We start from the raw sequence: 23,892 nt of genomic DNA, 5'->3' as shown, positions 1-23,892 counted from the left end.
ACAGTCCTACCTTCTGTCAGGAAGCCTACTGGCTCTGGAGGCTGGCTGCCTCACATCCTCCTGAGGGTTCTCTGACCGATCCTGGCAGCTTCACAATAAAATATGATATGGGGGTGGAAGTGTCCAGGCACCATTTTACCTTCAGGGGTTATACCATTTTGTAACAGCTTTTCCCTGAAGTTGGCTATCTAGCATCCAATAAAGCTGTCCTAAGCTTCCTTGTTCTCTGCTTCTGAGGAAGGTATAGGTTAATCACATTGTCTTTGTTGAAATTGTAGGAGTATCACCATTACACCAGTTGGGAAATGCCTAAATTCTAGACTGCTAGGATGCTCTGTGGACTGGGTTGGGAAGCCATCCAGTTTATGTGCCACCAACAATGTATTTGATAGGGGTACCAAATGTTCTGAAGCAGAGTTTTAACAGTTTACCCTCTATCAAATTGAAGCTCTATGTTAAAATGGCTCTGACACTCTTCGTTTCTTTGCATATTTTGCAAAAATCTCTGATGATGAAACACCCATTTGGTGAGTGGTGACCATGACGACTTTCTTCCGCTACTTGCATACACAATAGTACAAAACAGAGGTCTATGGAAAATGCTGGAATATGCCATGGGACCATAGAGTAGTCCATAGACAGCTCAAAAATGGTCATAAAAAGACACCACTAGTGGCAAAAGATGAGAGTAGAAGCTCCACTTTTTGTTAAACGTTTGTCAACTTTGCATTGGCCATAAGACAGAAAAGCCCCTAATTTATCTGATGATATCTTTTTATTGTGTTGGAATTTCCATGGAATCATCCTGCTACCAACATCAATATCTCATAAAGATGTTATCTTATATTACATATTACAAAATATTCAGAAGCAACTGAGCGGTGTTAACTCCTTCTTTTGTTTTGAGGTGGTGATGGGAAATCAAGCTTTTACCAGCAAATCTCTCTTCAAATTATTGCAGTCTGGCATAGTCAACTTAGCTTTTCAACTTTTTGAAGTCAATGATATAAATATGAAATAAATAATTTGATATTATTTATCTTTAGTTTGAACTGACGTCGAAAATGCATTAAAATAATAAAATGAACATAATTATTATACTTCATTCCTGTATGAATGATCATTTCTCTGAAAGTAGCATTTCCTCATTCTCTCCTACTTAAGATCTTACAGAGGCTAGTAGTGAAGCAGAGCATAGGTAAGTAAAAAACACACTTACCTCTGCAGCATGTCCGTGCTTAGAGCACTGACATTACCCCATAATGATGTGGGTGCCCTCATGCATGCTCTGATATTTAAAGAGAAATGCAGTAATGTTCTTTGCCATTGCTTCTGCAGTGCCACATATGTCCATGTGCCTGCGCTTATGCCTTACTGTGGATTATATTAATTTGTATGATATGCACTGGTTGTGCCAGGAAAGCCACATATACAATGATATTTACAATAAAGGATAACAGAATAAAAAAAAAAAAAAAAAAGATAGATCACACTTGGGTAGATATCAAGATGTGCAAAAATATCAGACGTGTAGTTCCACTTTAACTTTCAGATATACGGTATGTAATCTAGTTAATATAAGATTAAATGTAAAAAAACATTTCATGAATTATGTAAAAAGTTAAACTCACCAAACAGATCCTTTGCACTCATTTTTCCACTTCCCCCACTGAAAATGAAAAAAGACATTTTAGAATATATCATAATAAAAACAAACGCTTCTCTGCTTTGCAATATTAAACAAAAGCTAGACAAGGCAGAAGCAAAGATGGACAAAACAATAGTTAGAATTAACACTGGAATATATACATACTATTAAATCAATCTAAATTCTTGTGGGGCCAAGAAAAACATATTAATGGACCTGCTGGTTTTTATTATTGGCTGGCAATGGGAATGTAAAGATGGGGCCTGACAGCCGACCGAGGCAGGCACAATTAAAAAGGCAAATTTATCTTTTTTTGCTTAACTAAGCTTTATCTGCAGTCTAAACAAGGTTGGGAAGACATGCTACAAGCCGCCAGCGCCACTAGTCAAGGTGGCCTATAGTACCAGTTGAGGCTGAGGGGATGGCCACTCCTTCCCTCAGTTCCAGCCTTTATTTGGGCCCTGTCCCCCTTCCTTTTCACCAGTCTGGGATATCCCGATCCTCACTGGAGTAGTGATCTAAACAGAGCTGAGAGCAGCTGCAGACAGCTGAGAAAAGCTGCAAAGCCTGCAGGGCCAAACATTCGAAACCCAAGATGGCCATCACAATGAGGCCAGAGGTTATACCAGCCCTTATGACTTGGGGCTTCCAGGAGGAGCAAATCGAGCAGGCCTTTGAGTGACTGTGGCAGTAATTTTGGGCCAAAGTATGTTGAAAAGCAGAAAGGTTTGCAGCGATGGAAAGTTACATGCATATAATCTTTGTAAGAACCATCAAACCAAGGCCTGGTTTAAGTTGCTCTACCTTGGCACTAAAAGTGAGGAGACAAAGAAAGAAGATCCTAGTTCTGTGGACAGCCATCACTTACCTAGGCCTCACTTCAATTGGTGACAACTTCCTAGGCACTGCTCACATACTCGGGAGGCACAAAATCAGCACAGGCTACATTCTAGGTCAAGATCCCTAGAACCTGTTTGGGTTGCTGAACGCAATCGAACCCGTGGGCAATGTGCGCTGGTCTGTGCTAGAGCCTGTGGCTGGTGAGGCAATGCTCTTTGGAACCTGTGAAATATAGTTCCAACTGGTAGGCAAAACGGTTTGGTGGGCATGGGGTCAGCATCTTTTTTTAGCAATAATGTCTAACTTATACTGTCCTCTCGACTCGTACCAGTGGCATTATTTTTCTTACATACCATCAGTGTGTTTGTAATCGTGGACAGCATGTCCCTTTCCAGTTTAATTCCAGTTGAATTCCCTCAGATCTTATCTAATAACACTGTGTTCTTTTAGCCTTGTTACACTATACAAATATGCAGTTTAACAAATGTGTATTATTTGTGAGATATATTTCTGTCATTTGGCCAATCTCATATTGCTGTGAAAGTTTCCCATGATGTATCTTTGCACTTCAAAAAAAATAATAAATTAGCAAAATTCCTGGAACACCCTAATAACCAAGATCAGGGGTATGAATGGTAAAAAACAAGTTGGGCTGTTACTCTGTTTGCAGTGTGTGAAGGAGACCTACTGAAAAAAATCTTCAGCGCAATGACCTCTTATTAAGCAATGTGAAGTATGGGAAGGTTTGGCATAACAGATAAAGGTACTCCTCTGTCACTTGTTCTCTGGGTACCCTCTAAAAATCCAAACGGAGGCCCTGATTCCCAACGATAACAGGAACTAAATATTCTGTGCTGTGCATGAATGAATATAAATAGTAATTATATTAGGGTGGAACGCTTCTACACTAGGTCAAATCTAAGGCAACAACTATAATTGTGTAGCATGCCATAATATTAATAATATGGTACAGATTAGATGTACGATAAAACACTTATGCAGGCCACTTAAGATGATGGTGTCGACATAACATCTGTACAACATACTCAGCCCTCTAATGTGTGACCTTTTTCCTCTATTGGTGAGTATGCTTAGGACAGTAAATCTGCAGTATTCTAAATTTTACGTTTCCACTGGGAACTCCAGAAACAAACAACATTTAGATTAAGGCCTTTTTGTTTGTAGATAATTGTAGGTTTCCACACACAGGGCTACCCTTTGTTAGGGAATCATAAACTAGTTAACCATAACATCAGAAAGACATTTGACTGTGGTGGTCGTGGTGGTGGTTCCTTACTTTGGGATAGAGTTTGACATTTACTGGTTCATGTGGGCTATGGTGTCTTTAATTTTCCACGTTGTTAAAAAAAAACTGGGATATGATTTTGAATAATTATCACCTAAGCAAGATATTGAATAATTTAAATATATATTTTGGAAGCTTTAATGGCATGCAATGTATCTCTATTTTCCACCATCAACATTTGCAAATTAAACGCACCAGTAGGTATAGTTGTGTACTTACTTGGTGGATCCGTGCTTGCTTCCAATGGATCCTGATTGACTCATTACTGCATCGACTGAAAGAAAACAGAAATCCAGGAGTTAGAAGACCACGAGAGTTGGGTCTTGAAGAAAATAATGTAACAATCACTATTTGGAAAAACTCTGTCTCTTGACTTGTAATTCACTTGTAATATGGGTTATTCATGCAGATTCCATCTTTATGAAACCTCAGAAATGATAGTACCGCTTTAAAACATTATTTTTCCCTGAAACTAAAATGAAAAAAAATACTCAAAATTCCCACTTGCCCCTTAGCTACAGGAGAGCAAAAAATCAGCGCTAGCCAGTAGAAACGCATCCCTGGTGAGTGTGCCCTGGATTCTCCAGGCTTACAGTGGTGAGTAACTTTTACGGCCTAGAAATATATATATATATATATTTTTTTTTTTTTACATGGAATATTTAAATGTATTTTATTATTATTTGATGTGTTGGCTGAGTACATGTGTATCTAAACATATATTAATAGAGTGCTGCTGAAATGAAGAAGGAAGTGAACATGAGAATAGCACAGTCTATATTAAACAAGTTATTGGAAGAATAGAAAATACACCCATGTGAGTTGTCATTTTTGGGTTTTAGTCACACATTATGCTCATAAATATGTTGAGCCTACCAACTCTGCCAACGTACCCCGATATCTGGCAGGTCCTAATCTAATATGTGCTAACAACATGGCAAGTCTTATAAGGTGTTTCCAGTATGCAGTGGTTAATATCTACCAAAAGTGGTGCAAGGAAAGACAACTGGCCCCCCCTCTCCTTTAAAAAAGTATTTTATTCAGCATGGCTTAGAACATCAAACTTGACGATCTCAGCCATTGGAAGGCTAATGCACATGCGCAGCAAAATGGTGCACTGTGCCATAGCACCGGTCTGCGCTAAAACACTGTGCTGCGTCAGTCAGCATCTCATCATAGAAATGCATCGAATCAATGCATCTATATGGGGAATGTTCCGCGTCCCCATGCAGAGCGTGGAGATGCTGAAGGTCAGTGCTCAGGAAGCACCTCTAGTGGCCGTCTGAGTGACTGGCACTAGAGGTTTTGCTAGGCAGTAATGTTAACACTGTCTTTTCTTTAAAAGACATACTCTGTGAGGACCAGAGATCTCTGCATTGGGTTATGCCTGGCAGTCCAGGGCTTAGCTCACTGGCTGTTAGATTACATTCTGCCACAGAGTTGGCCCTTCAGGATGGGCTTTAGCTCAAGAGAGCTAACAGGAGCTCCATACTAGAACTTCTGGCTCTTAATGGAGGAGGTGACCAGCAGCAGGTAGGTAATTAAGCAAAATGTTTTGACAATTTACATTGGAGGTGTGCCAGGGTACTCCTGTTACGACCTGCAGTAGGGACTTTGGTGTTTGGAGTGTTCTTTTAAGCAATAACAGTGTGTGCTTCCTATTGCTATTTTCTATGTACATCTGAAGCCATGACCTAGTTCAGTTAAACATCCCACAGTTCCAAACACAGGTGCCCCATAGCGTGTTCACAAAAGCCTATACATCTAAGAAAGCCTCATGGACCAGATTAGTTTTACCAGAACCTGGTAAAGTAAGAGAATACCATTAGTGGTTTTGTTGGGTGGCTAAACGTTTGAGCTTGCTTGCTTTTCTGAGTTGTTGTGTATCTGTGTGTTTTACTTTGTGTTTGTGAGTGTGAGTTTCTACTGCATTTTATTGTGCGACCGTGTCTAGGTTTTACTGTTATTCATTAACTGGGGTTGTGGATTATTTACAAGTAATATTGTCCAACTCAGCTGTACTTCCAATGTGCATATTTTGGTCTAAGTTTCTATTGTTGATTCTTTATAATTTCTGGTTTAGTGAAAAACCTTTTACATGCCCGAGCGTGGTCATGCATTTTACTATATGGCTGTTAATCGATTAGTGTGTTAGTGGAGGTATGTTTTCAGTTGTATGTGAGCTTGTTTGTTTAATACTTTGTCAGTAGTTCTGTTTGTTTTACTGTAAATCTGAGAGTGAATATGTTAGTTTTACTGTGGATGAGAGTTAGTTTATTTAATTAACTCTATGACTATAAACAAGTCTCTTTTATACTGACTGGCTGTAAGAACCTGTGTGGTTTGCTGGTGGATGTATGTGAGACTATTTTATTTAAGCGTGTGAGCCTATTTGATTTTATATATCAATGTTAGTAGTTTTACATGTAATAAAGGGAATCTATAGTGGAAGCAATACAAAGTACTATTCCTTACACTATAGTTACCTCTGACCTCCCCCTTGTGGCCCACCCAAGCATGGAAGGGTAAACATTCCTTTCTGTACTCACCCAATTCTAGCACCGATCTACCTTGATGGGGGCTAATGTATTTGCGCTGCGAGCATGGAAATTTAACTGATGCTGGATTTAGTGTGTGAGGACGTCCAGTGTCAGTTAGGCAACCTAAAGTCAGGAAGTGACTCTCGTGGCTGTCTGATTGACAGGCACTAGAGGCAGTCTTAGTCCTGCAATGTAATTATTGCGATTTCTCAAAAACTGAAAGGATTTACATTACAGGACTAAGGGGGACAGGGGAATTGCATCCAGACCACTTAAATGAGCTGAAGTGGTCTGTGTGCCTATATTGTTAATGTTTGACTCTGAGTATTAATATGCTTTAAGGCTCTTAACAAAACACAGTTCCTGGTTATTGGTAGACACATGCAGAGCAAGGCATTATGATGAAATAAAGCAATATCATAGGCCCTGCATTAGCAAAATAACTTTTTTTAATCCCCAATCCAGCCCTGGAGAGAATCTTAAAAACCTGTACCCAGAAGGTCAGATGACTCATGAAACATGTGGGTTTGAGCCTGTCCTGATATTCTATGCTCAATGACTGACACTACATACAGGCGTAGAACAATCAGCAGTGCAGCTGGTGTGACTACACCAGGGCCCCAGTGGGTCATGGGGTCCACCGATGCCTTTTGCTGCCATGGACGCCATGGGGCTCTTCCTTCTGCATTAATACTACCAGAGTTTCTTGTGCGGAAACTGATGAAGGCAGGACTGCAGGGAGGCATTCTGTGGTCTGGGTGAAGACATGTGAATTGTGCACCACATGAGAGAGAGCTGTACATGGGGAAAGGTGAGTTCATCTATGTGTGAGTGTTGTGTGCATATGGGTCATTGTTTGCATGGTTGTCAGTCTGTTTATCTGTGCATTGTATGTCAGTGTGTGTATTTGTGCATGTGTGTGTTTCAGTGTTCTGTTCCGGTGTGCCAATTTGTATCTCTTAGCATATATCTGTGTGTGTGCACGTCTGTCTACATCTGTGTGTGTCAGTGCATGTGCGTATCTTTATGTGTCAGTGTGGCAATGTATGTGTGTATGTGAACATGCACCAGCAGACAAACATTAACATAACACACAAACACAACCCAGCATTCAAACACTAACACTACACACAAACACACCCCTGCATTTAAACACTACACAAAACACACCCCTGCAGTCAAACATTGAAACTACAATAAACACACAACTGGATTTAAACACAAACATTAAAGAGAAACAGACACCTGCTTTCAAAAGCCAGTACTATACACAAACACACCCGTGTTTAAATACTGACACTATCAAAAAATATACTCCTGCATCCAAACGCCAACACTACACACAAATACAACCCTTCATTCTAACATTAACTCTATACACAAATGTACAAAAATTTCCACACACATATTCCATTGAAAACCATGCATACATTCACACACAGGCACTCCAAGGTGGGGGAAATGGTAGGTCTAAGGCTTACAAAGCATCTACCTTTTACCATAAGTTTTGCACAAAAGATTATATTAACTAAACCGTATCCCTGCCTTGATAAAAAAAAAAAAAAAAAAGAAAAACCAAGAGTACAGACCTATTCTGCAATATATGCACCAACACAACATCCATCTCCTCCAAGAGAGAAATGGCTATGTTTGGCCCCTCAAATGTTTGTGAACTACATTTCCTAAAATGCACCTCTAGCCTAAAAGAAATATAGATCATAGAATCGCGTGTAACAAGCTTGGCGATCACTGGTCCATAAGACCAATAGAGAAATCAGCGGAGCTACTGCCGGTGCAGCTGGTGCGACTGGACTGGGGCATGCACACTGAGGAGGCCCATCAGGTGGCCCTTGCACTTAGGGATGTCCTCAGAGGCCTGATTGCATGCTTCCCAACCATCCTAAATTCGGCAGGACAGTTACAATTTTCAGGTTCTATCCTGCTGTCCTGCACACCAAGGAACAGTCACCAACAATCAGATGCACTTGCACTATAATAAGGGCAGTAGGAGCCTGCAGGGAGCACTGAAACTGTGCTCCATGCAGGGTCAGCCGTTCGATGGACAGGCTGACCCGCCGTTAACTCAGATGGACATGTCCCTTTCTGGGCAGGTCCGCTCCTTTGTGGCAGAGCTACTGATGCAATTGTCACTGACCCGCCCACTTTATCTCCTTCCAACCAGTGTCCCGATTCACAGGATGCCAGATTTGGGAGGTATGCGGTCGTGTTACTGCAGCACTTTAACAGCGCGACCGGGCCCCTCTCATATCTGCAGCCAGATCTGGGAGGAAGGGAGAGCTGATAAATTACTACTCGTAGCGACATGGAGCCGCACAGAATGTAGAGGAAGAGGCAGAGACGGGGAGCGCAAACTGGAAAATTCAGACTCTGACTCCCAACAGCCCCAGCCAGCAGAAGCAACCTTCCTGCATCCAAACGTTAGCAATCAAGAAGACAGCTAAGCAAATGACTAGAATGTGTGTCTGTATGTGTTTCAGTGCGTGTTTGTGTGTTTCTTAGTGTCTGTATATCTCTGTGTGTTTCAGTATTTGTATCTATGAGTCTATGTATTTGCACATTGGTCAGTTTTTGTATTTATGTGTCTCTGTATCTGCACGTGTGCCAGTATATATCTGTGTGTTATCTGTATCATTATGTGTATCTGTGTGTCTGTTTAGCTCTCTGTGTTAGTGTTTGTATCAGTGTGGCTGTGTATATCTGTGGTAACAGTACATGAAAACAAACAAATGCATTCAAATGACATCACCACACACAAATACTTCCCTACATTCACAACCAAATACACCATACAAAAAGAAGCTTACATTCAAACACACAAACAATGCTCAGTGCTAAATACAACCCTGCAAGGATGGGCAAATAATAGATCCCTAGCTGGCAAAGCATTGTGGGACTTGCAGGATAGATGCGGATCTACCTTTTAGCCTTTCTTGTGATAAGGGGGAGGCTCAAATAATGTGATCACCTGGATCCTCTATACATTAGTTCTGCCACTGAATACAGCCTCACCAGAGGCAGTATAATATAAGACAGCCAAGGGTGTGAGAAGTTGCATATCTCCGTGTGGTTGCCAAGCAATTTATGAAAGGTGAACTCTGTTCTGGGGCTGTAATGTTTTATCATTACAGAACTATGTTTTTAAAGCAGGTTAAAACTAGCTTAGTTCTCTTTAAAGTACACTGTGAAATATGTTCTTCTAAATGTTAAAATCTTCATTAAATGCATTTTACAAAATCTCAGTTGGTTAACTACTATACAACGGCAACATATCTTGGTTTGTTGAATTAGAAAATGGGTATTTAAAGGGTATTCAATTAATTTCAGTTTGGTACAGACACATGTTTATAATTAAGTTCTAAATTAATCTAATTTCTATACAAAAAGCCAACTGTAAATATGTGTGCCTGCTACCAACTTAAAATTGTAATCCAGACACTCGGGACACCAACACAACTTAATTGCATATCACAGGTTTTGGCTATACACTGATCAGCCACAACATTAAAGTACATGCCTAAAGTTCCCCTTTGTGCTGCCAAAACAGCTGTTATGCATCAAGGCATGCACTCCACAAGACCTCTGAATGTGTACTGTGGTATCTTGCATCAAAACTTTAAGGACAGCAAGTTGCGAGGTGGAGCCTCCATGGATCGGATTTTGCTGTTCCAGCACACCCACAGACAGAGGAGTAACTAGAAATCACCAGGCCTGCTGCAAAAATTGCCATGCTCCCCACCACCCATGTATCTCATTCACCCCCACCCGTCCAAGTGTTTTATTCCCTCGCCTCCAACCCTCCATGTGTCTCATTCCACTCCAGCCCTTCAATGTTTCTCATTCCCCCTGCCCCTCCATGTGTCTTATTCCCCCTCAACCCCTCCATGTGTCTCATTTCTTACCCAAACCCCTCCATGTGTCTAATTTCCCCCAGCCCCTCCATGTGTCTCATTCCCCCCCACCCAACCATGTGTCTCATTTCTCTCCACCTCCTATATGTGTCTCATTTTCTCCCCAAGCCCCTTCATGTGCCACAATTCCCCCCCCCCCGTCCCACCATGTGTCTCATTACATCCCCTGCAGCCCCTCCATGTGTCTCATTTCCTCCCACCAAGCTTCCCCATGTGTCTCATTACATCCCCTGCAGCCCCTCCATGTGTCTCATTTCCTCCCACCAAGCTTCCTCATGTGTCTCATTCTGTTCCCTGCAGCCCCTCCATGTGTCTCATTCCCTCCCACCAAGCTCCTCCATGTGTCCTATTCCCACCTCCCCCAACTCCTCCATGTGTCTTATTTCCCCCATGTGTACCAGCCCCTCTAGGTGTCCCATTCCCTCCCCTCTTGTACCTGCTCACGGCCATGGTACCCTTTCTGACAGGATGTGCTCAGTTAGCACTTCTTGTCAGACTGCTTGGCCATGCTACAAACCCAGGGCCAGTGCGGCTGTGCACCATGGTGGCAGGGGTTGCAGCAGCGGCCAGGTCCCCTGGTAGGTACATCACTGCCAACAGATATTCAACTGGATTGAGATCTGTAGAATTTGGAGGTCAAGGAAACATCTTGAACACTTTTTCATGTTCCTCAAACCATTCTTGAACAATTTTTCAATGTGACAGGGTGCATTATCCTGCTGAAAGAGGCCACTGCCATCAGGGCACACTAGGTGAAGGACTCTACGTGGTCTCAACAATCTCTAGGTATGCAGTACGTGTCAAAGTAACATCCGCATGAATACCAGCAGAACATTGCCCAGAGCATTACCCTGCCTCTGTTTCCTGCCTTCATACCCCAGTGCATCCTGCTGCCATCTCTTTCTCTAGTAAACAACGCACACTTATCTGCAATTTAAGCTACAGTATCTCTTCTGTGTGGTTGGATCACATGGGCTATCCTTCACTTTCCACTTGCATCAATGATCCTTGGGCGCCCATGACCCTGATGTCTGATCACCAGTTGTCCTTCCTTGCATCTCTTTTGGTAGATTCTAATCCTTGCATGATGGGGAAACCCCACAAGACTAGCCATCACTATTTAGCCCTTGTCAAAGCCACTAAGATCTTTTTGCATGGCAATTTTTCCTGCTACTAACACATGAAATTCAAAAACTGCGGTTCTACCACGCGGGCCGGGGTCACGTTACATAGCCGGCGGGCACCGCAGTCGCAGGTCGCCCGGGCCCCCTGGAGTGATGGGCCCAGTCACAACTGCGACCGCGGTAGTTCTGCCACTAATCCCACCCCTTGACAGTTGCCATTATAACAATATATTCAATGTTACTCACTTCAGCTGTCAGTGGTTTTTATATTGATGCTGATCAGTGTGTATTCATACTGTATTTTTCTACACATACAAGTGTTGCAGCTTCTGCAGCATAACGCCCCCTTAGTCATGCCTCTTCTCTTCACAAAACACTTCCTCATTAGATGTATTCTGAGTATATATTCAGCTCAGCCAATGAGAGGTCAGTGTGAGCTGCTGACATGACTACCCACCATGTGGGGTGTTTTGTGAAATGGGGAGGGGAAGTAGTGGAATGCAGCAGAAAGTAGCAAAATTATTATTTTTGTTTTTTTGTAAAACTAAAACCATTTTTATAGGGAGAAAATGCAGTATTAAATGGATTCTATTGTGTTAAGGATTCAAGTTTTATTCCTTACACTATAGTTCCCTCTGGCTTCAATCTTCTTCGCGACCACCCAGGCATGAAAAAATGGTTAAATAAACTAATTTACTTGTCCAATTTCATTGCCAAACTCCCTCGGCACTGGGTCGGCGCTCCACCTTCTCCCACGTCTTTCGATTGAGGGGCTAATGCGCAGCGAGAGCATTAGGCCCTCCCCATAGAAAAGCATTGCTTCAATGCTTTCCTTTGGAGATTTTACTGACACTAGATACAACGTGCAGAGCGTGAGGACGTCCAGTTAGGCGACCAAAAGTTGGTTACTCACCAGGGTGTGCCTCTAGTGGCTGTATTAGTCCTGCAATGTAGTAATTGCAGTCTCTCTAAAACCTAACTATATTGCAGGACTAAGGGGGACAGGAACACTGCGCCCAGAACACTTCAATGAGATTAAGTGGTCTGGGTGTCATAGTATCCCTTTAATATAAGGCAACAACCTATATAATGCACTTAGATTATGTTGCTGCCTATAAAAAACCATGAATGAAACTACTTGGCTATTAGCTTGAAGAGTCATTTCTGTAACATCTTTCAAGTGAGAAACTAATTGTGACTTCTGAACTTTATATGCAATAATGTAAGTGTCTCAGGTAAGGAAAATTGAGGACTGGGTGTGAAATTTCAATATATACCTGGTCCCTGAAAAAAATGTTATTTGCTGCAAATACAAAATATTGAATATTTTGGCTGTTTATGATCAGAATGGATGAAAAAACCCACAACATATGTGGAGGTGAGGGGGTGTCAGCATCAGCATAGCGCGTCCCTTTATAAGTGCATTATGCATTTATTTGCATATTACTGTGTGCTTTCTGTGTTTCTATTTCATAATCGTTATTGTATAGTATTTGTGTTAATTTGTTTTCTACCTTATACTTTATCAAGGTATACAGCTGGATAAGCCCAAATAGTGATAGTATGTGAAATAAGTGAAATATTGTAACAATTTCACATACAAAGTGATTCTCAGGGACCGCAAAAACAAACAAAACAAAACAAAAATAATATTAATTGTGCAGTGATAACACTTTTCATATATACAGTACAATAAAAAAAAAAAACTACAAAAGGTGAGTATCTTGTTTATAGATGTTTCTCAAAAAAGCATAGTTTTACACTGTGAGAAGAATTTGGAAATATATTTGTATGCCTTTAAAGCAACTTGATTAAGAATTTGCTCAAAGATTTTTTGTTGCTGAATGATATCATAAATCAAGTGTGGCAATGTATGCCTTATGTTACAATCATTAGAATTTGTATATGTATGAGGTGGCTTGTTTATTAAAGTAAGACTATAACCACTAAAGCCTGTAGGTACTTGGCAGGCCCCGAGGTAAATCATTGCCCAGCAGTACCCAGATCCCTCGCGTACCCCTCCTGCAGCACTGAAGGGGTTAAAACTTACCTGAATCCAGCGCTGATGACCCTCGGTGCTGGGTCAGGCTTCGTCCATGCTCTCCCCCCGCCAACGTCAGCCGACGGGGGAGACCTAATGTGCACATCAATAGCCGCACTCGCATTAAGATTTCCCCATAGGAGAGCACTAATCAGTACTAATCAGAGCATGAGAACGTTATGTGTAAGATACCTGACCAAAGGTTCGTTTCAAACCAGGAAGCCCTCTAGTGGCGGTTTGGTAGACAGCCACTAGAGGTGGAGTTAGCCCTAAGAGGTAATTATTGCAGTTTCTCGGTCAGAAATTGCAATAATTACCACTACAGGGTTAAGGGACATGGGACATTGCACCTATACCATTTCAATAAGCCAAAGTGGTCTGGGTACCTAAAGTGTCCCTTTACCTTTAACCTCTTCCCGACCATGGATGTACCAGGTAGTCCAACAAAAAACGTCCGTTAACGACCGCGGACGTACCTGGTACGTCCATTAGTAAATCCCCACTTACCTGATCGCTAGCGATCCCACGCCGGCTATCGCGATCCTGGGGTCTGCCTGGGAGCTCAGGCACACCACCTCTGCCCGATCCAGCTCTCCTAGACCATGTGATCGCGGGGTCCTCGCGATCACATGGCTGGAATAGCCGGCTTGTGCAGTGCCTGCAGGGGGCCTGCCTGAGCTCTCAGGTAGTCCCCCTAATGCCTGCACAAAAGTTTTAAAAGTTAAATAAAAGTTTTAAAAAGTAAATAAAAGTACTTAGATCATATATATTTATATAACCATAAAACCTGTACATGGGGGGTATTGTTATACTCGGGAGACATTGCTCAACACAAATATTAGTGTTTAAATCAGTAAAACCTATCACCAGTAAATTGCAGTTTTTGTTTAAAAAAAAATGCAAAAAAACTAATAAAAACGCTATCTTTGGCAAGCGTTTGTGACTAAGTTGCTACTACAAAAGACTGGAAATACCCCATTTTGAATACCCTGGGTTGTCTACATTTGAAAATGGTATGCCATGATGGGGTTATTTCACATTCCTGGGCTACCCTATGGTCTCAGAAGGCAACACAGACCCAGCAAACCAATCTGGCAAACTGAATTTGCCAAGCTCTATATTGACCCTGTAACTTTCCAAAACACCATAAAACCTGTACATAGGGGGTATTGTTATACTCGGGAGACTTCGCTCAACACAAATATTAGTGTTTAAAATAGTAAAACCTATCACGACGATTAAATCACCAGTAAAAGTGCAGTTTTTGAGTAAAAAAAATATGCAAAAACCAAATATTAAAGCTAACTTTGGCAAGCGTTTGTGGCTAAGTGGCTACTAAAAAAAGACTGGATATACCCCATTTTGAATAACATGGGCTGTCTAGTTTTACAAATGGTATGCCATGATGGGGTTAATTTTCATTCCTGGGCTGCTATACGGTGTCAAAGGCAACATTGGCCCAGCAAACCAATCTGGCAAATTTCAATGTGCAAACATGGAAAAGGGTAAAGCCCTACATTTTACCCAGTAACCCCCAATAAAGCCTGTACATAGGGGGCACTCTTGTACTCAGGAGATGTTGCTGAACACATTTTGGGGTGTTCTTTGTCAGTAACACATAACAGAAACTGAGACTCCATGCCTAAAGTACAATGTGAGAGAAAAATAACACAAAAAAATCACTACCCAAAAGTTTGACAAAGACTGGTGGTAGAATCAGTGCATGGAAAGTGTTAAAATACCACCATTTGTAATACCCTGGGGTGTTTACTTTTCCAAAAGATATGGTTTGATGGGGGTAAATAGGCCGGCTTCAAAAATGTCCCAAATAGGACATGGGTGCATGATGACCAGATGTAAAAATTCCATGTTGGAAAACTGGAATGTGCACCCTCCAAATAAGGTATTTTAGCCCCCAGAGAACCAGACACACCTGTACATGGTTGGTATCACTGTAGTTAGTAGATGTTGCTGAACACATATTGGCAGTAACCCTTAAAGTTCTCAGTACCTGTATTCTTAAATTGCTATGTGTGTCAAAAAAATCACCAATTATTATTATTATTATTATTTTAAATTGGCATAGATTCATAGGCGTGTGCACAGGGTGTGCTGTGTGTGCCTGGGCACACCCTAATCCCCGTGGCCTGCACACGGATCGAGGCCGGCAGGGGAGATCACAGGAGCTCATCGGTCGGTCCATGCAGAGCCGGCGCTATCCAAGCGCCGGCCCTGCTGTGTGCCTCCACAAAGATCTCCCTCACCGGCCCACAGGGCGGAGAGGACCCGGGGAGCTCTAGCCAGCACAAAAGTTTAATAACTTAGGTTATCTTTGTTTAAAAAATATATACATGTGAACATTATTCAGGGATTCCTGACAGATATCACTGGTTTGGAAATTGCAAAGTGCTACTTTTATTTATTGCCCTATAACTTGCAACAAAAAAACATGTTAACATTGGGTATTTCTAAAATCAGGACACAATTTAGAAGCTATTTAGCATTGGTGTTTTTTTGGCAGTTGTAGATGCGCAACAGATTTTGGGGGTCAAATTTCGAAAAAGTGTTTTTTGAAAAAAAAATTTTTATCATATTTTAGAATTGTTTTTATAGTAAATTATATGATATGATGAAAATAATGGTATCTTTAGACAATTTAATGGCGAGAAAAAAGGTATATAATATGTGTCGGTACAGTAAATGAGTAAATGAGTACAGTAAATGAGTAAATGAGTAAGTGAGGAAAATTACAGCTAAACACAAACACCGCAGAAATGTAAAAATAGCCCTGGTCCCAAACGGTAAGAAAATTGAAAAGCGATCTGGTCACTAAGGGGCTATGTTTGTCTACTTACACTGGGAGGGCGCTCTGGAACTTCTGAAACCATAACCACTTCAGTGGGCTGTATTGCTTATTATGCTTGGAGTGTTCTGTTAATGATTTATTATTGAGATATATCTGTTTATTGTGGATTTTCTCTATAAGGAAACACAGCAAAGCTTGCAAATGTCAGGATTCTTAACAATGTCATTCTAATAGTCTTTACATATCTTCTAACAAAAGTTCCAGATTAATAGTATGATGAAGCCCATAAAGGGATTTCACATGGTGGAGAATTCTCTTTTTGAGCAGATTGCAGGAGGCAGTTTATCATGTTGTATAGCTCTCCATCAAGCACAAACAATGCAGGACCCACAAGGCAGGATACCAAATGATTTAGTGTGTTGTGGAAGACTGATCACACAATGTTATCTCTCAGTGCCTGTAGGATGTGAAATGCCATAAATTTTACTCACTTATATGCTGAAGCTGTTCTTAAAATAGAGTTGCTATATTTGCTGTATTCCATGCATTATCTATGAATGTACATGTATCATTGATTGATTGGACAAACCTGACTCCTGACACTTAAACGGATGTTCCATGATGGGTTTTTATTAAGTATACAGATAACACAGCAAATTTAAAGTGATCATTTAAAAAAAAAAAATATACATATATATTTTTCACAGGGATATGATTATGTCTGTTACAATCTGGAGTCAGATGACATTGCTCACCTAATTAACTTGAATGCAAAAATAAGCGAACGTGTTTTGCCAAGGCTCACTCTAAACACCATAACATCATTGCATCATTGCAAAAGATATGGCTCAGAGAGTACCCTGCACCTAGCCGCTTTTGCTGAGAGTATTGTAACACTTTAAATTTGAAAACAAATGTTGCTGCTTCAAGAGTTTCTCTAAGCACCATGATTTATATACCCATATCCTGTTGTATAATAAATATATTGAATAATAATTATTATTTTTTATTGTATACTGTCATTATATACACTATAATTATATTGTGTGCATTACATATCAGATATTTATAATTTACATATTTTTTTTTATATATATATATATATATATTTATATTATATGTTATACAATTGATCTGCACTGTTATTGCTAATTCTTTTTATTTTTCATGTTTTCTACTCTGTTCCATGTTTGGATACATCTAGATAAGTATTGCACACAATACACACTTCATTTCTTGTTTGTTTTACTTTAAAGTGGTCGTGGTGCATGAAGTCTGTATGTGCAAGACCACAACAGAAAGGTTTATTTCAATCAAAATCTGTGTTTTATGAAAACACTGTTTTTCGGTTGGTGTAACCCTTTAAAGACTGCCTCCCAGGCTCTAAGGTTTAAAAGGAAGAATTTTTTACCAACTCCCCGGCAGACTGAAATTTCCCAAAATGCAGAATGTGCAGGCTGCATGCAAAAATGGATAGGACATATCTCTATTTCCCTGGATAGAGATGGATAAACTACATGTCCCATAACTTCTGTTTGACGTAGGTTAATGAGATAAAAAACAAACAAACAAAAAAAACCAGAGATCAATATAAGTTAGGACCAGAATGATAATTTATCGGAGTGGCAGCAATGAGCTGGGCTTTAGGTGCCAGATGAACTTAAAGTGGCACTGTCATGCCGAATCCCGTTTTTTTTTTTAACCCCCCCTCCAGCCTCCACTACATCCAATTGACCCGTAGTCACCCCCAAACTCCCCTAAGCCCCCCATATTACCTATTTTTTAATCTTTATTTTCTGCCCCGATCTTTATTCAGGGCGCCGCCATCTTTGTGTGGGTAGGTGAAGTCCCTGTGGGACACGTCATCTGCCCACACTAGACAGACTGTGAGATTCCCGCACATGCCCAGTGAAACACTTGGACATGCGAACGGGAATTTCATCTATTCATTCATTCGTCACACAGACGAATGAATGAATAGAAAAATCAGACGAACAAGCTAACACCGAATATCAGTGTTCTTTTTTTCTTCAGTTTGTTACAATGAGGGAGCTACCGGCACGCAGCTCCCTCCTTGTAATATGTAAAGATAGAAGCGGCAGGCAGCAATGCTCCCCACCACTTCATAAGCCCCCCAGGTCCCCCTCTCACGCTATGGGGGTCAATATGACCCCATAATAGTATAAAGGAGATTAAAATCTCCCAAATGCCCCTACTTGCTATACCGCGAGTAGGGGCATGTCTACTAAACAGTGAGCAGTGTACATAAATTACAATAGGGGGGCGGACCTATTGTCCTCCCCCTGGCCCCCACCCCTGAGTGGCGGGTGGGGGCCGTGAACATAATGAGGAAGGGGGGACCTACTGTCCTCCCCCCCTGGCCCCCACCCCTGAGCGGTGGGTGGGGGCCCTAAATAAAGATGGGGGGGACCTACTGTCCTCCCTCCCGGCCCCCACCCCTGAGAGGTGGCCCTAAATAAAGATAGGGGGGGATCTACTGTCCTCCCCCCGGCCCCCACCCCTGAGCGGTGGGTGGGGGCCTTAGATAAGAATGTGGGGGGGGACCTATCGTCCTCCCCCCCCGGCCCCAACCCCTGAGCGGTGGGTGGGGGCCCTAAAAAAACAATAAGGGGGGACCTACTGTCCTCACATCCTGGCCCCCACCCCTGAGCGGTGGGTGGGGGCCCTAAATAAAGATAGGGGAGGGACCTACTGTCCACCTACTGTCCTCCCTCTAGCCCCCACCCCTGAGCGGTGGGTGGGGGCCCTAACTAAGAATGGTGGTGGGGGACCTACCGTCCTCCCCCCCCCGGCCCCCACGCCTGAGCGGTGGGTGGGGGCCCTAAAAAAACAATAAGGGGGGACATACAGTCCCCCCCCGGCCCCCACCCCTGAGCGGCGGGTGGGGGCCCTAAATAAAAATCCCCCCTCCCACCAATCAAGGTGACTAGGGGTCCCAAGGGAATAAAATAACTAACCTGTAAAGAAATATTAAACTTACCATTTGACGTCTTCTTTTTTCTAAAATCTTCATTTTTCAGCCCCAAAAAAGGCCAAATAAAAAGCCATCATACCCGTCGAACTTAAAATAAATTTTAAAAAAACGCAAAAAAAAAATCCCGACGAAAAATAAAAATCCAACGCTAAAAAACCATAATCCATCTTCACCCTTCGAGGCATACTGAGCTCCGCAGGGCGGGTCAAGGCTTATAAAGCATTGCCCCGCCCTGCAATTAGGCTTAGAACACTGATTGGTTGGTTTAAGTCAATCAGATTGCTCTTTGGAATTTTCCCACGCTGTGTAAAATGACACAGAGCACTGTGATTGGATGGCTTGAAATCCATCCAATCCCAGTGCTCTGTTCTCAAGTGTCCCCCATAACCCCTTCTAATGTTATCCTTACTGACACAATCCCCTTAAAACAAACTGATCATTAGGACATCTTTTGATCTCCGCTTCTATGTTTCTTCCACGATATTGGAAATCACCTGCTGTCCCAAAAATTAAAGAAGTTGTTAATCTATTGTTTAATAATATGAGATGTGAAATCACACTTAGACCACCATCTGATACTCACAATTTTCTACGCTATGAATGGGATATTTGGGAAAAAGGCGTCAGACAAAAACACCTGTCCAGGTATAGTTAAGATGTCAAAACCCATCTCTTTAGGAAAGCTTATGGCCTCCCAGAGTAACCTCTACCTCACATATTTGTCTCTTGCTCTCTCCTAAAGGTCAGCCCACCTTATTTGACTGAAAATTCCTGTCCTAATGTGTTTTACACCCCACCTCCTATAGAATGTAAGCTCGATTGAGCAGGGTCCTCTTCAACCTACTGTTTCCATAAGTTTATTTGTAATTGTCCTATTCATAGTAAAATCCCCCTCTCATAATATTGTAAAGTGCTATGGAATCTGTTGGCGCTATATAAATGGCAATAATAATAATAATAATAATAATAAATATTCAGTTTATGACATTCAAAGTTATGTTGCACCATGATAAATCATTATTTTAATACTATATTTCCATGTACCAGATAATTGTACAGTATCATTATGCACCAGGGGGGATTTCATTTTTTTATTGAACATTAAAATATTTTTTCCCTCTGATATACATGAGTTTTTAAATTGTAAAATGAAGTTTGAAAAAAAAAAAGTATGTCAAGGTTGTACACCACAAATAGCAGTGACAATGAAACAGTGATAAGCATAAGATCTCAAAAATGGCCCCCTAAAGTATATAAAAATAGCCAGTCTGAGATGAAAGATGCACACTGCCTTGAAAATGTATTGTTTAATTTTACAAAAAACTTTACTATATTGCATAAGGATTGCATGTAAAAACACTGAATGAAACAAAAACTGTGCATAACGGTAAAAAAAAACCACGCAAGTAGGGATAACAAGACATACAAAAATAATTGAAAGACCACCTCATAACTTTTCAACAGCAACTGCTATAATATTGGAAAGAAACTTCACAGATTTCAGTGTTGTCATAGGGAGTTATTCACTGAACACCAGATTGTAGTGTACTGAAAACCAAATTGTGTAATTTGGGCAAAAACAGCCATGCAGTTCGGAGAAATGTTTATGATTAGCATTTGCCTAAATTTTGCCATTCGTTTTTTGAATCACTAAAATTCGGTGTTAAAGAGGAACTGTCACTTCCAGAAAATTGACCAATCCTTGCTCCATTACCCCAGTACGCACTACTGCGGAGTTTACCGGGGTGTATAAAATACTGAACGTCATTGTGTTGTGGGCAATGAAGCCATCTCATGATTCCTCATGCATGAAATTTGATATGAGCACATGTCACTAAAATCCCCAAGTGTCCCCATTTTGGAGCCCGAATTCCTCTTTTCCATCTTAATCTCTTTTCTAGGAGCTCCCTATTGATTGTGTGTATGAGTGTATAACTGAGGTCCACAGCAATACTACTCACAGTAATGTGTCTTTAAACTACAATAAATGTCTTTAGAAATCAGTCTGTGTAAATAGGACACATTGATCTTGTTCTAAATTAAATTTTATTTGAATAAATTGCTATTAGTAAGTCACCTAAAATTGTTATTAGTAAGCCACATTTCAAAATTGGTCCTATTTGTCCGTTTCAAATGTTTGTTAAATATGGTGCAGGATTTTGCACAACACTGCCATATGCACACACACTAATCAGCCACAACATTAAAGCCACCTGCTTAATATCATCTAGTTCCCCCTTGTGCTGCTAAAAACACTCTAATGCTTCGAGGCATGGACTTCACAGGTCCTCTGAGCGTGTACTGTGGTCTCTTGCACCAAGACATTAGCAGGAGATCCTTTAAGTCCAGCAAGTTGTGAGGTGGGGCTTCCATTGATCTGATTTGTAGGCCAAGGCAACACCTTGAACTCTCTGTCATGTCCCTCAAACCATTCCTGAACATTTTTGCAGGGTGGCAGGATGCATTATCCAGCTGAAAGAGGCCACTTCCATCAGGGAACATCATTGCCTTGAAGCGGGTGTAGATGGTCTGCAACAATATCTAGGTACTTGGTAACACTGCCTCCACTGGCCTACCTTCTTCTTTCCATATTGCACTCTGCTACCGTCTCTTCCCCAGGTAAATGATGTACATGCACCCAGCTATTCACCTGATCTAAAAACAACGTGATTCATTACACAAAGCAACTTTCTCCCATTGGTCCATGATCCAGTTCTGAAGTTCACATCCCCATTAAAGGCGTTTTCAGCAGTGGACAGGGTCGTCATTGGCACTCTGACCAGTATGTGGCTACGCAGCCCTATACACAGCAACCAGCTACGCAATGTGTGTTCTGACAACTTTATATAATGGCGAACATTAACTTTTTCAGAAATTTTAAAATTTTAGCTACAGTAGCTCTTCTTTATGATCAGACAAGACGAGGTAGCCTTTGCACCCCAAATACATCAATACAGGGAGTGCAGAATTATTAGGCAAATGAGTATTTTGACCACATCATCCTCTTTATGCATGTTGTCTTACTCCAAGCTGTATAGGCTCGAAAGCCTACTACCAATTAAACATATTAGGTGATGTGCATCTCTGTAATGAGAAGGGGTGTGGTCTAATGACATCAACACCCTATATCAGGTGTGCATAATTATTAGGCAACTTCCTTTCCTTTGGCAAAATGGGTCAAAAGAAGGACTTGACAGGCTCAGAAAAGTCAAAAATGGCGAGATATCTTGCAGAGGGATGCAGCACTCTTAAAATTGCAAAGCTTCTGAAGCGTGATCATCGAACAATCAAGCGTTTCATTCAAAATAGTCAACAGGGTCGCATGAAGTGTGTGGAAAAACGAAGGCGCAAAATAACTGCCCATGAACTGAGAAAAGTCAAGCGTGCAGCTGCCAAGATGCCACTTGCCACCAGTTTGGCCATATTTCAGAGCTGCAACATCACTGGAGTGCCCAAAAGCACAAGGTGTGCAATACTCAGAGACATGGCCAAGGTAAGAAAGGCTGAAAGACGACCACCACTGAACAAGACACACAAGCTGAAACGTCAAGACTGGGCCAAGAAATATCTCAAGACTGATTTTTCTAAGGTTTTATGGACTGATGAAATGAGAGTGAGTCTTGATGGGCCAGATGGATGGGCCCGTGGCTGGATTGGTAAAGGGCAGAGAGCTCCAGTCCGACTCAGACGCCAGCAAGGTGGAGGTGGAGTACTGGTTTGGGCTGGTATCATCAAAGATGAGCTTGTGGGGCCTTTTCGGGTTGAGGATGGAGTCAAGCTCAACTCCCAGTCCTACTGCCAGTTTCTGGAAGACACCTTCTTCAAGCAGTGGTACAAGAAGAAGTCTGCATCCTTCAAGAAAAACATGATTTTCATGCAGGACAATGCTCCATCACACGCGTCCAAGTACTCCACAGCGTGACTGGCAAGAAAGGGTATAAAATCTAATGACATGGCCTCCTTGTTCACCTGATCTGAACCCCATTGAGAACCTGTGGTCCATCATCAAATGTGAGATTTACAAGGAGGGAAAACAGTACACCTCTCTGAACAGTGTCTGGGAGGCTGTGGTTGCTTCTGCACGCAATGTTGATGGTGAACAGATCAAAACACTGACAGAATCCATGGATGACAGGCTTTTGAGTGTCCTTGCAAAGAAAGGTGGCTATATTGGTCACTGATTTGTTTTTGTTATGTTTTTGAATGTCAGAAATGTATATTTGTGAATGTTGAGATGTTATATTGGTTTCACTGGTAAAAAAAAATAATTGAAATGGGTATATACCGTATATACTCGAGTATAAGACGAGTTTTTCAGCACATTTTTTGTGCTGAAAAACCCCCACTCGTCTTATACTCGAGTCAGTTGTCTGTATTATGGCAATTTACATTGCCATAATACAGACATGGACCGGGGGCTGGCAGGAAGCTGTAACTTACCTTCACAGCAGCTCCTGTCAGCTCCCTTCTCTCTTCTCCGGTGCGTGCAGCTCCCAGGTCAGCTCCCTCTGCAACTCTCGCAGGAGCTGCGGGGTCAGAGCGTTGCCACAGGTTACCGTGGCAACACTCCGCGCGGCCGCGAGAGTTGCAGAGGGAGCTGATGACCTGGGAGCTGCACGCACTGGAGAAGAGAGAAGGGAGCTGACAGGAGCTGCTGTGAAGG

At 41.7% G+C, this 23,892-nt stretch overlaps 1 protein-coding gene and 1 long non-coding RNA gene across 2 annotated transcripts in view; both read right to left on the bottom strand.

Annotated features, from left to right (window-relative positions):
* The window catches only part of LOC134578261 (uncharacterized), a 550,797-nt gene that overhangs the window by 421,672 nt on the left and 105,233 nt on the right, over nt 1-23,892 (bottom strand). The window lies entirely within an intron of this gene.
* EPS8L2 (EPS8 signaling adaptor L2) overlaps nt 1-23,892 on the bottom strand; it is a 153,401-nt gene that overhangs the window by 67,452 nt on the left and 62,057 nt on the right. The window contains exons 3-4 of the mRNA XM_063437230.1: nt 4,014-4,068; nt 1,632-1,669 (exon numbers count right to left, since the gene is read on the bottom strand). Of these exons, the coding sequence (XP_063293300.1) occupies nt 1,632-1,669; nt 4,014-4,057 (82 nt within the window). The 5' untranslated portion in view covers nt 4,058-4,068. The remainder of the gene's footprint in view (nt 1-1,631; nt 1,670-4,013; nt 4,069-23,892) is intronic.

This window comes from Pelobates fuscus, chromosome 12, assembly GCF_036172605.1.
Source record: "Pelobates fuscus isolate aPelFus1 chromosome 12, aPelFus1.pri, whole genome shotgun sequence".
NCBI classification, from domain to species: Eukaryota; Metazoa; Chordata; class Amphibia; order Anura; family Pelobatidae; genus Pelobates; species Pelobates fuscus.
Note: the sequence above shows the minus strand (reverse complement) of the source record. Positions and strands in the feature narration are given on the sequence as shown.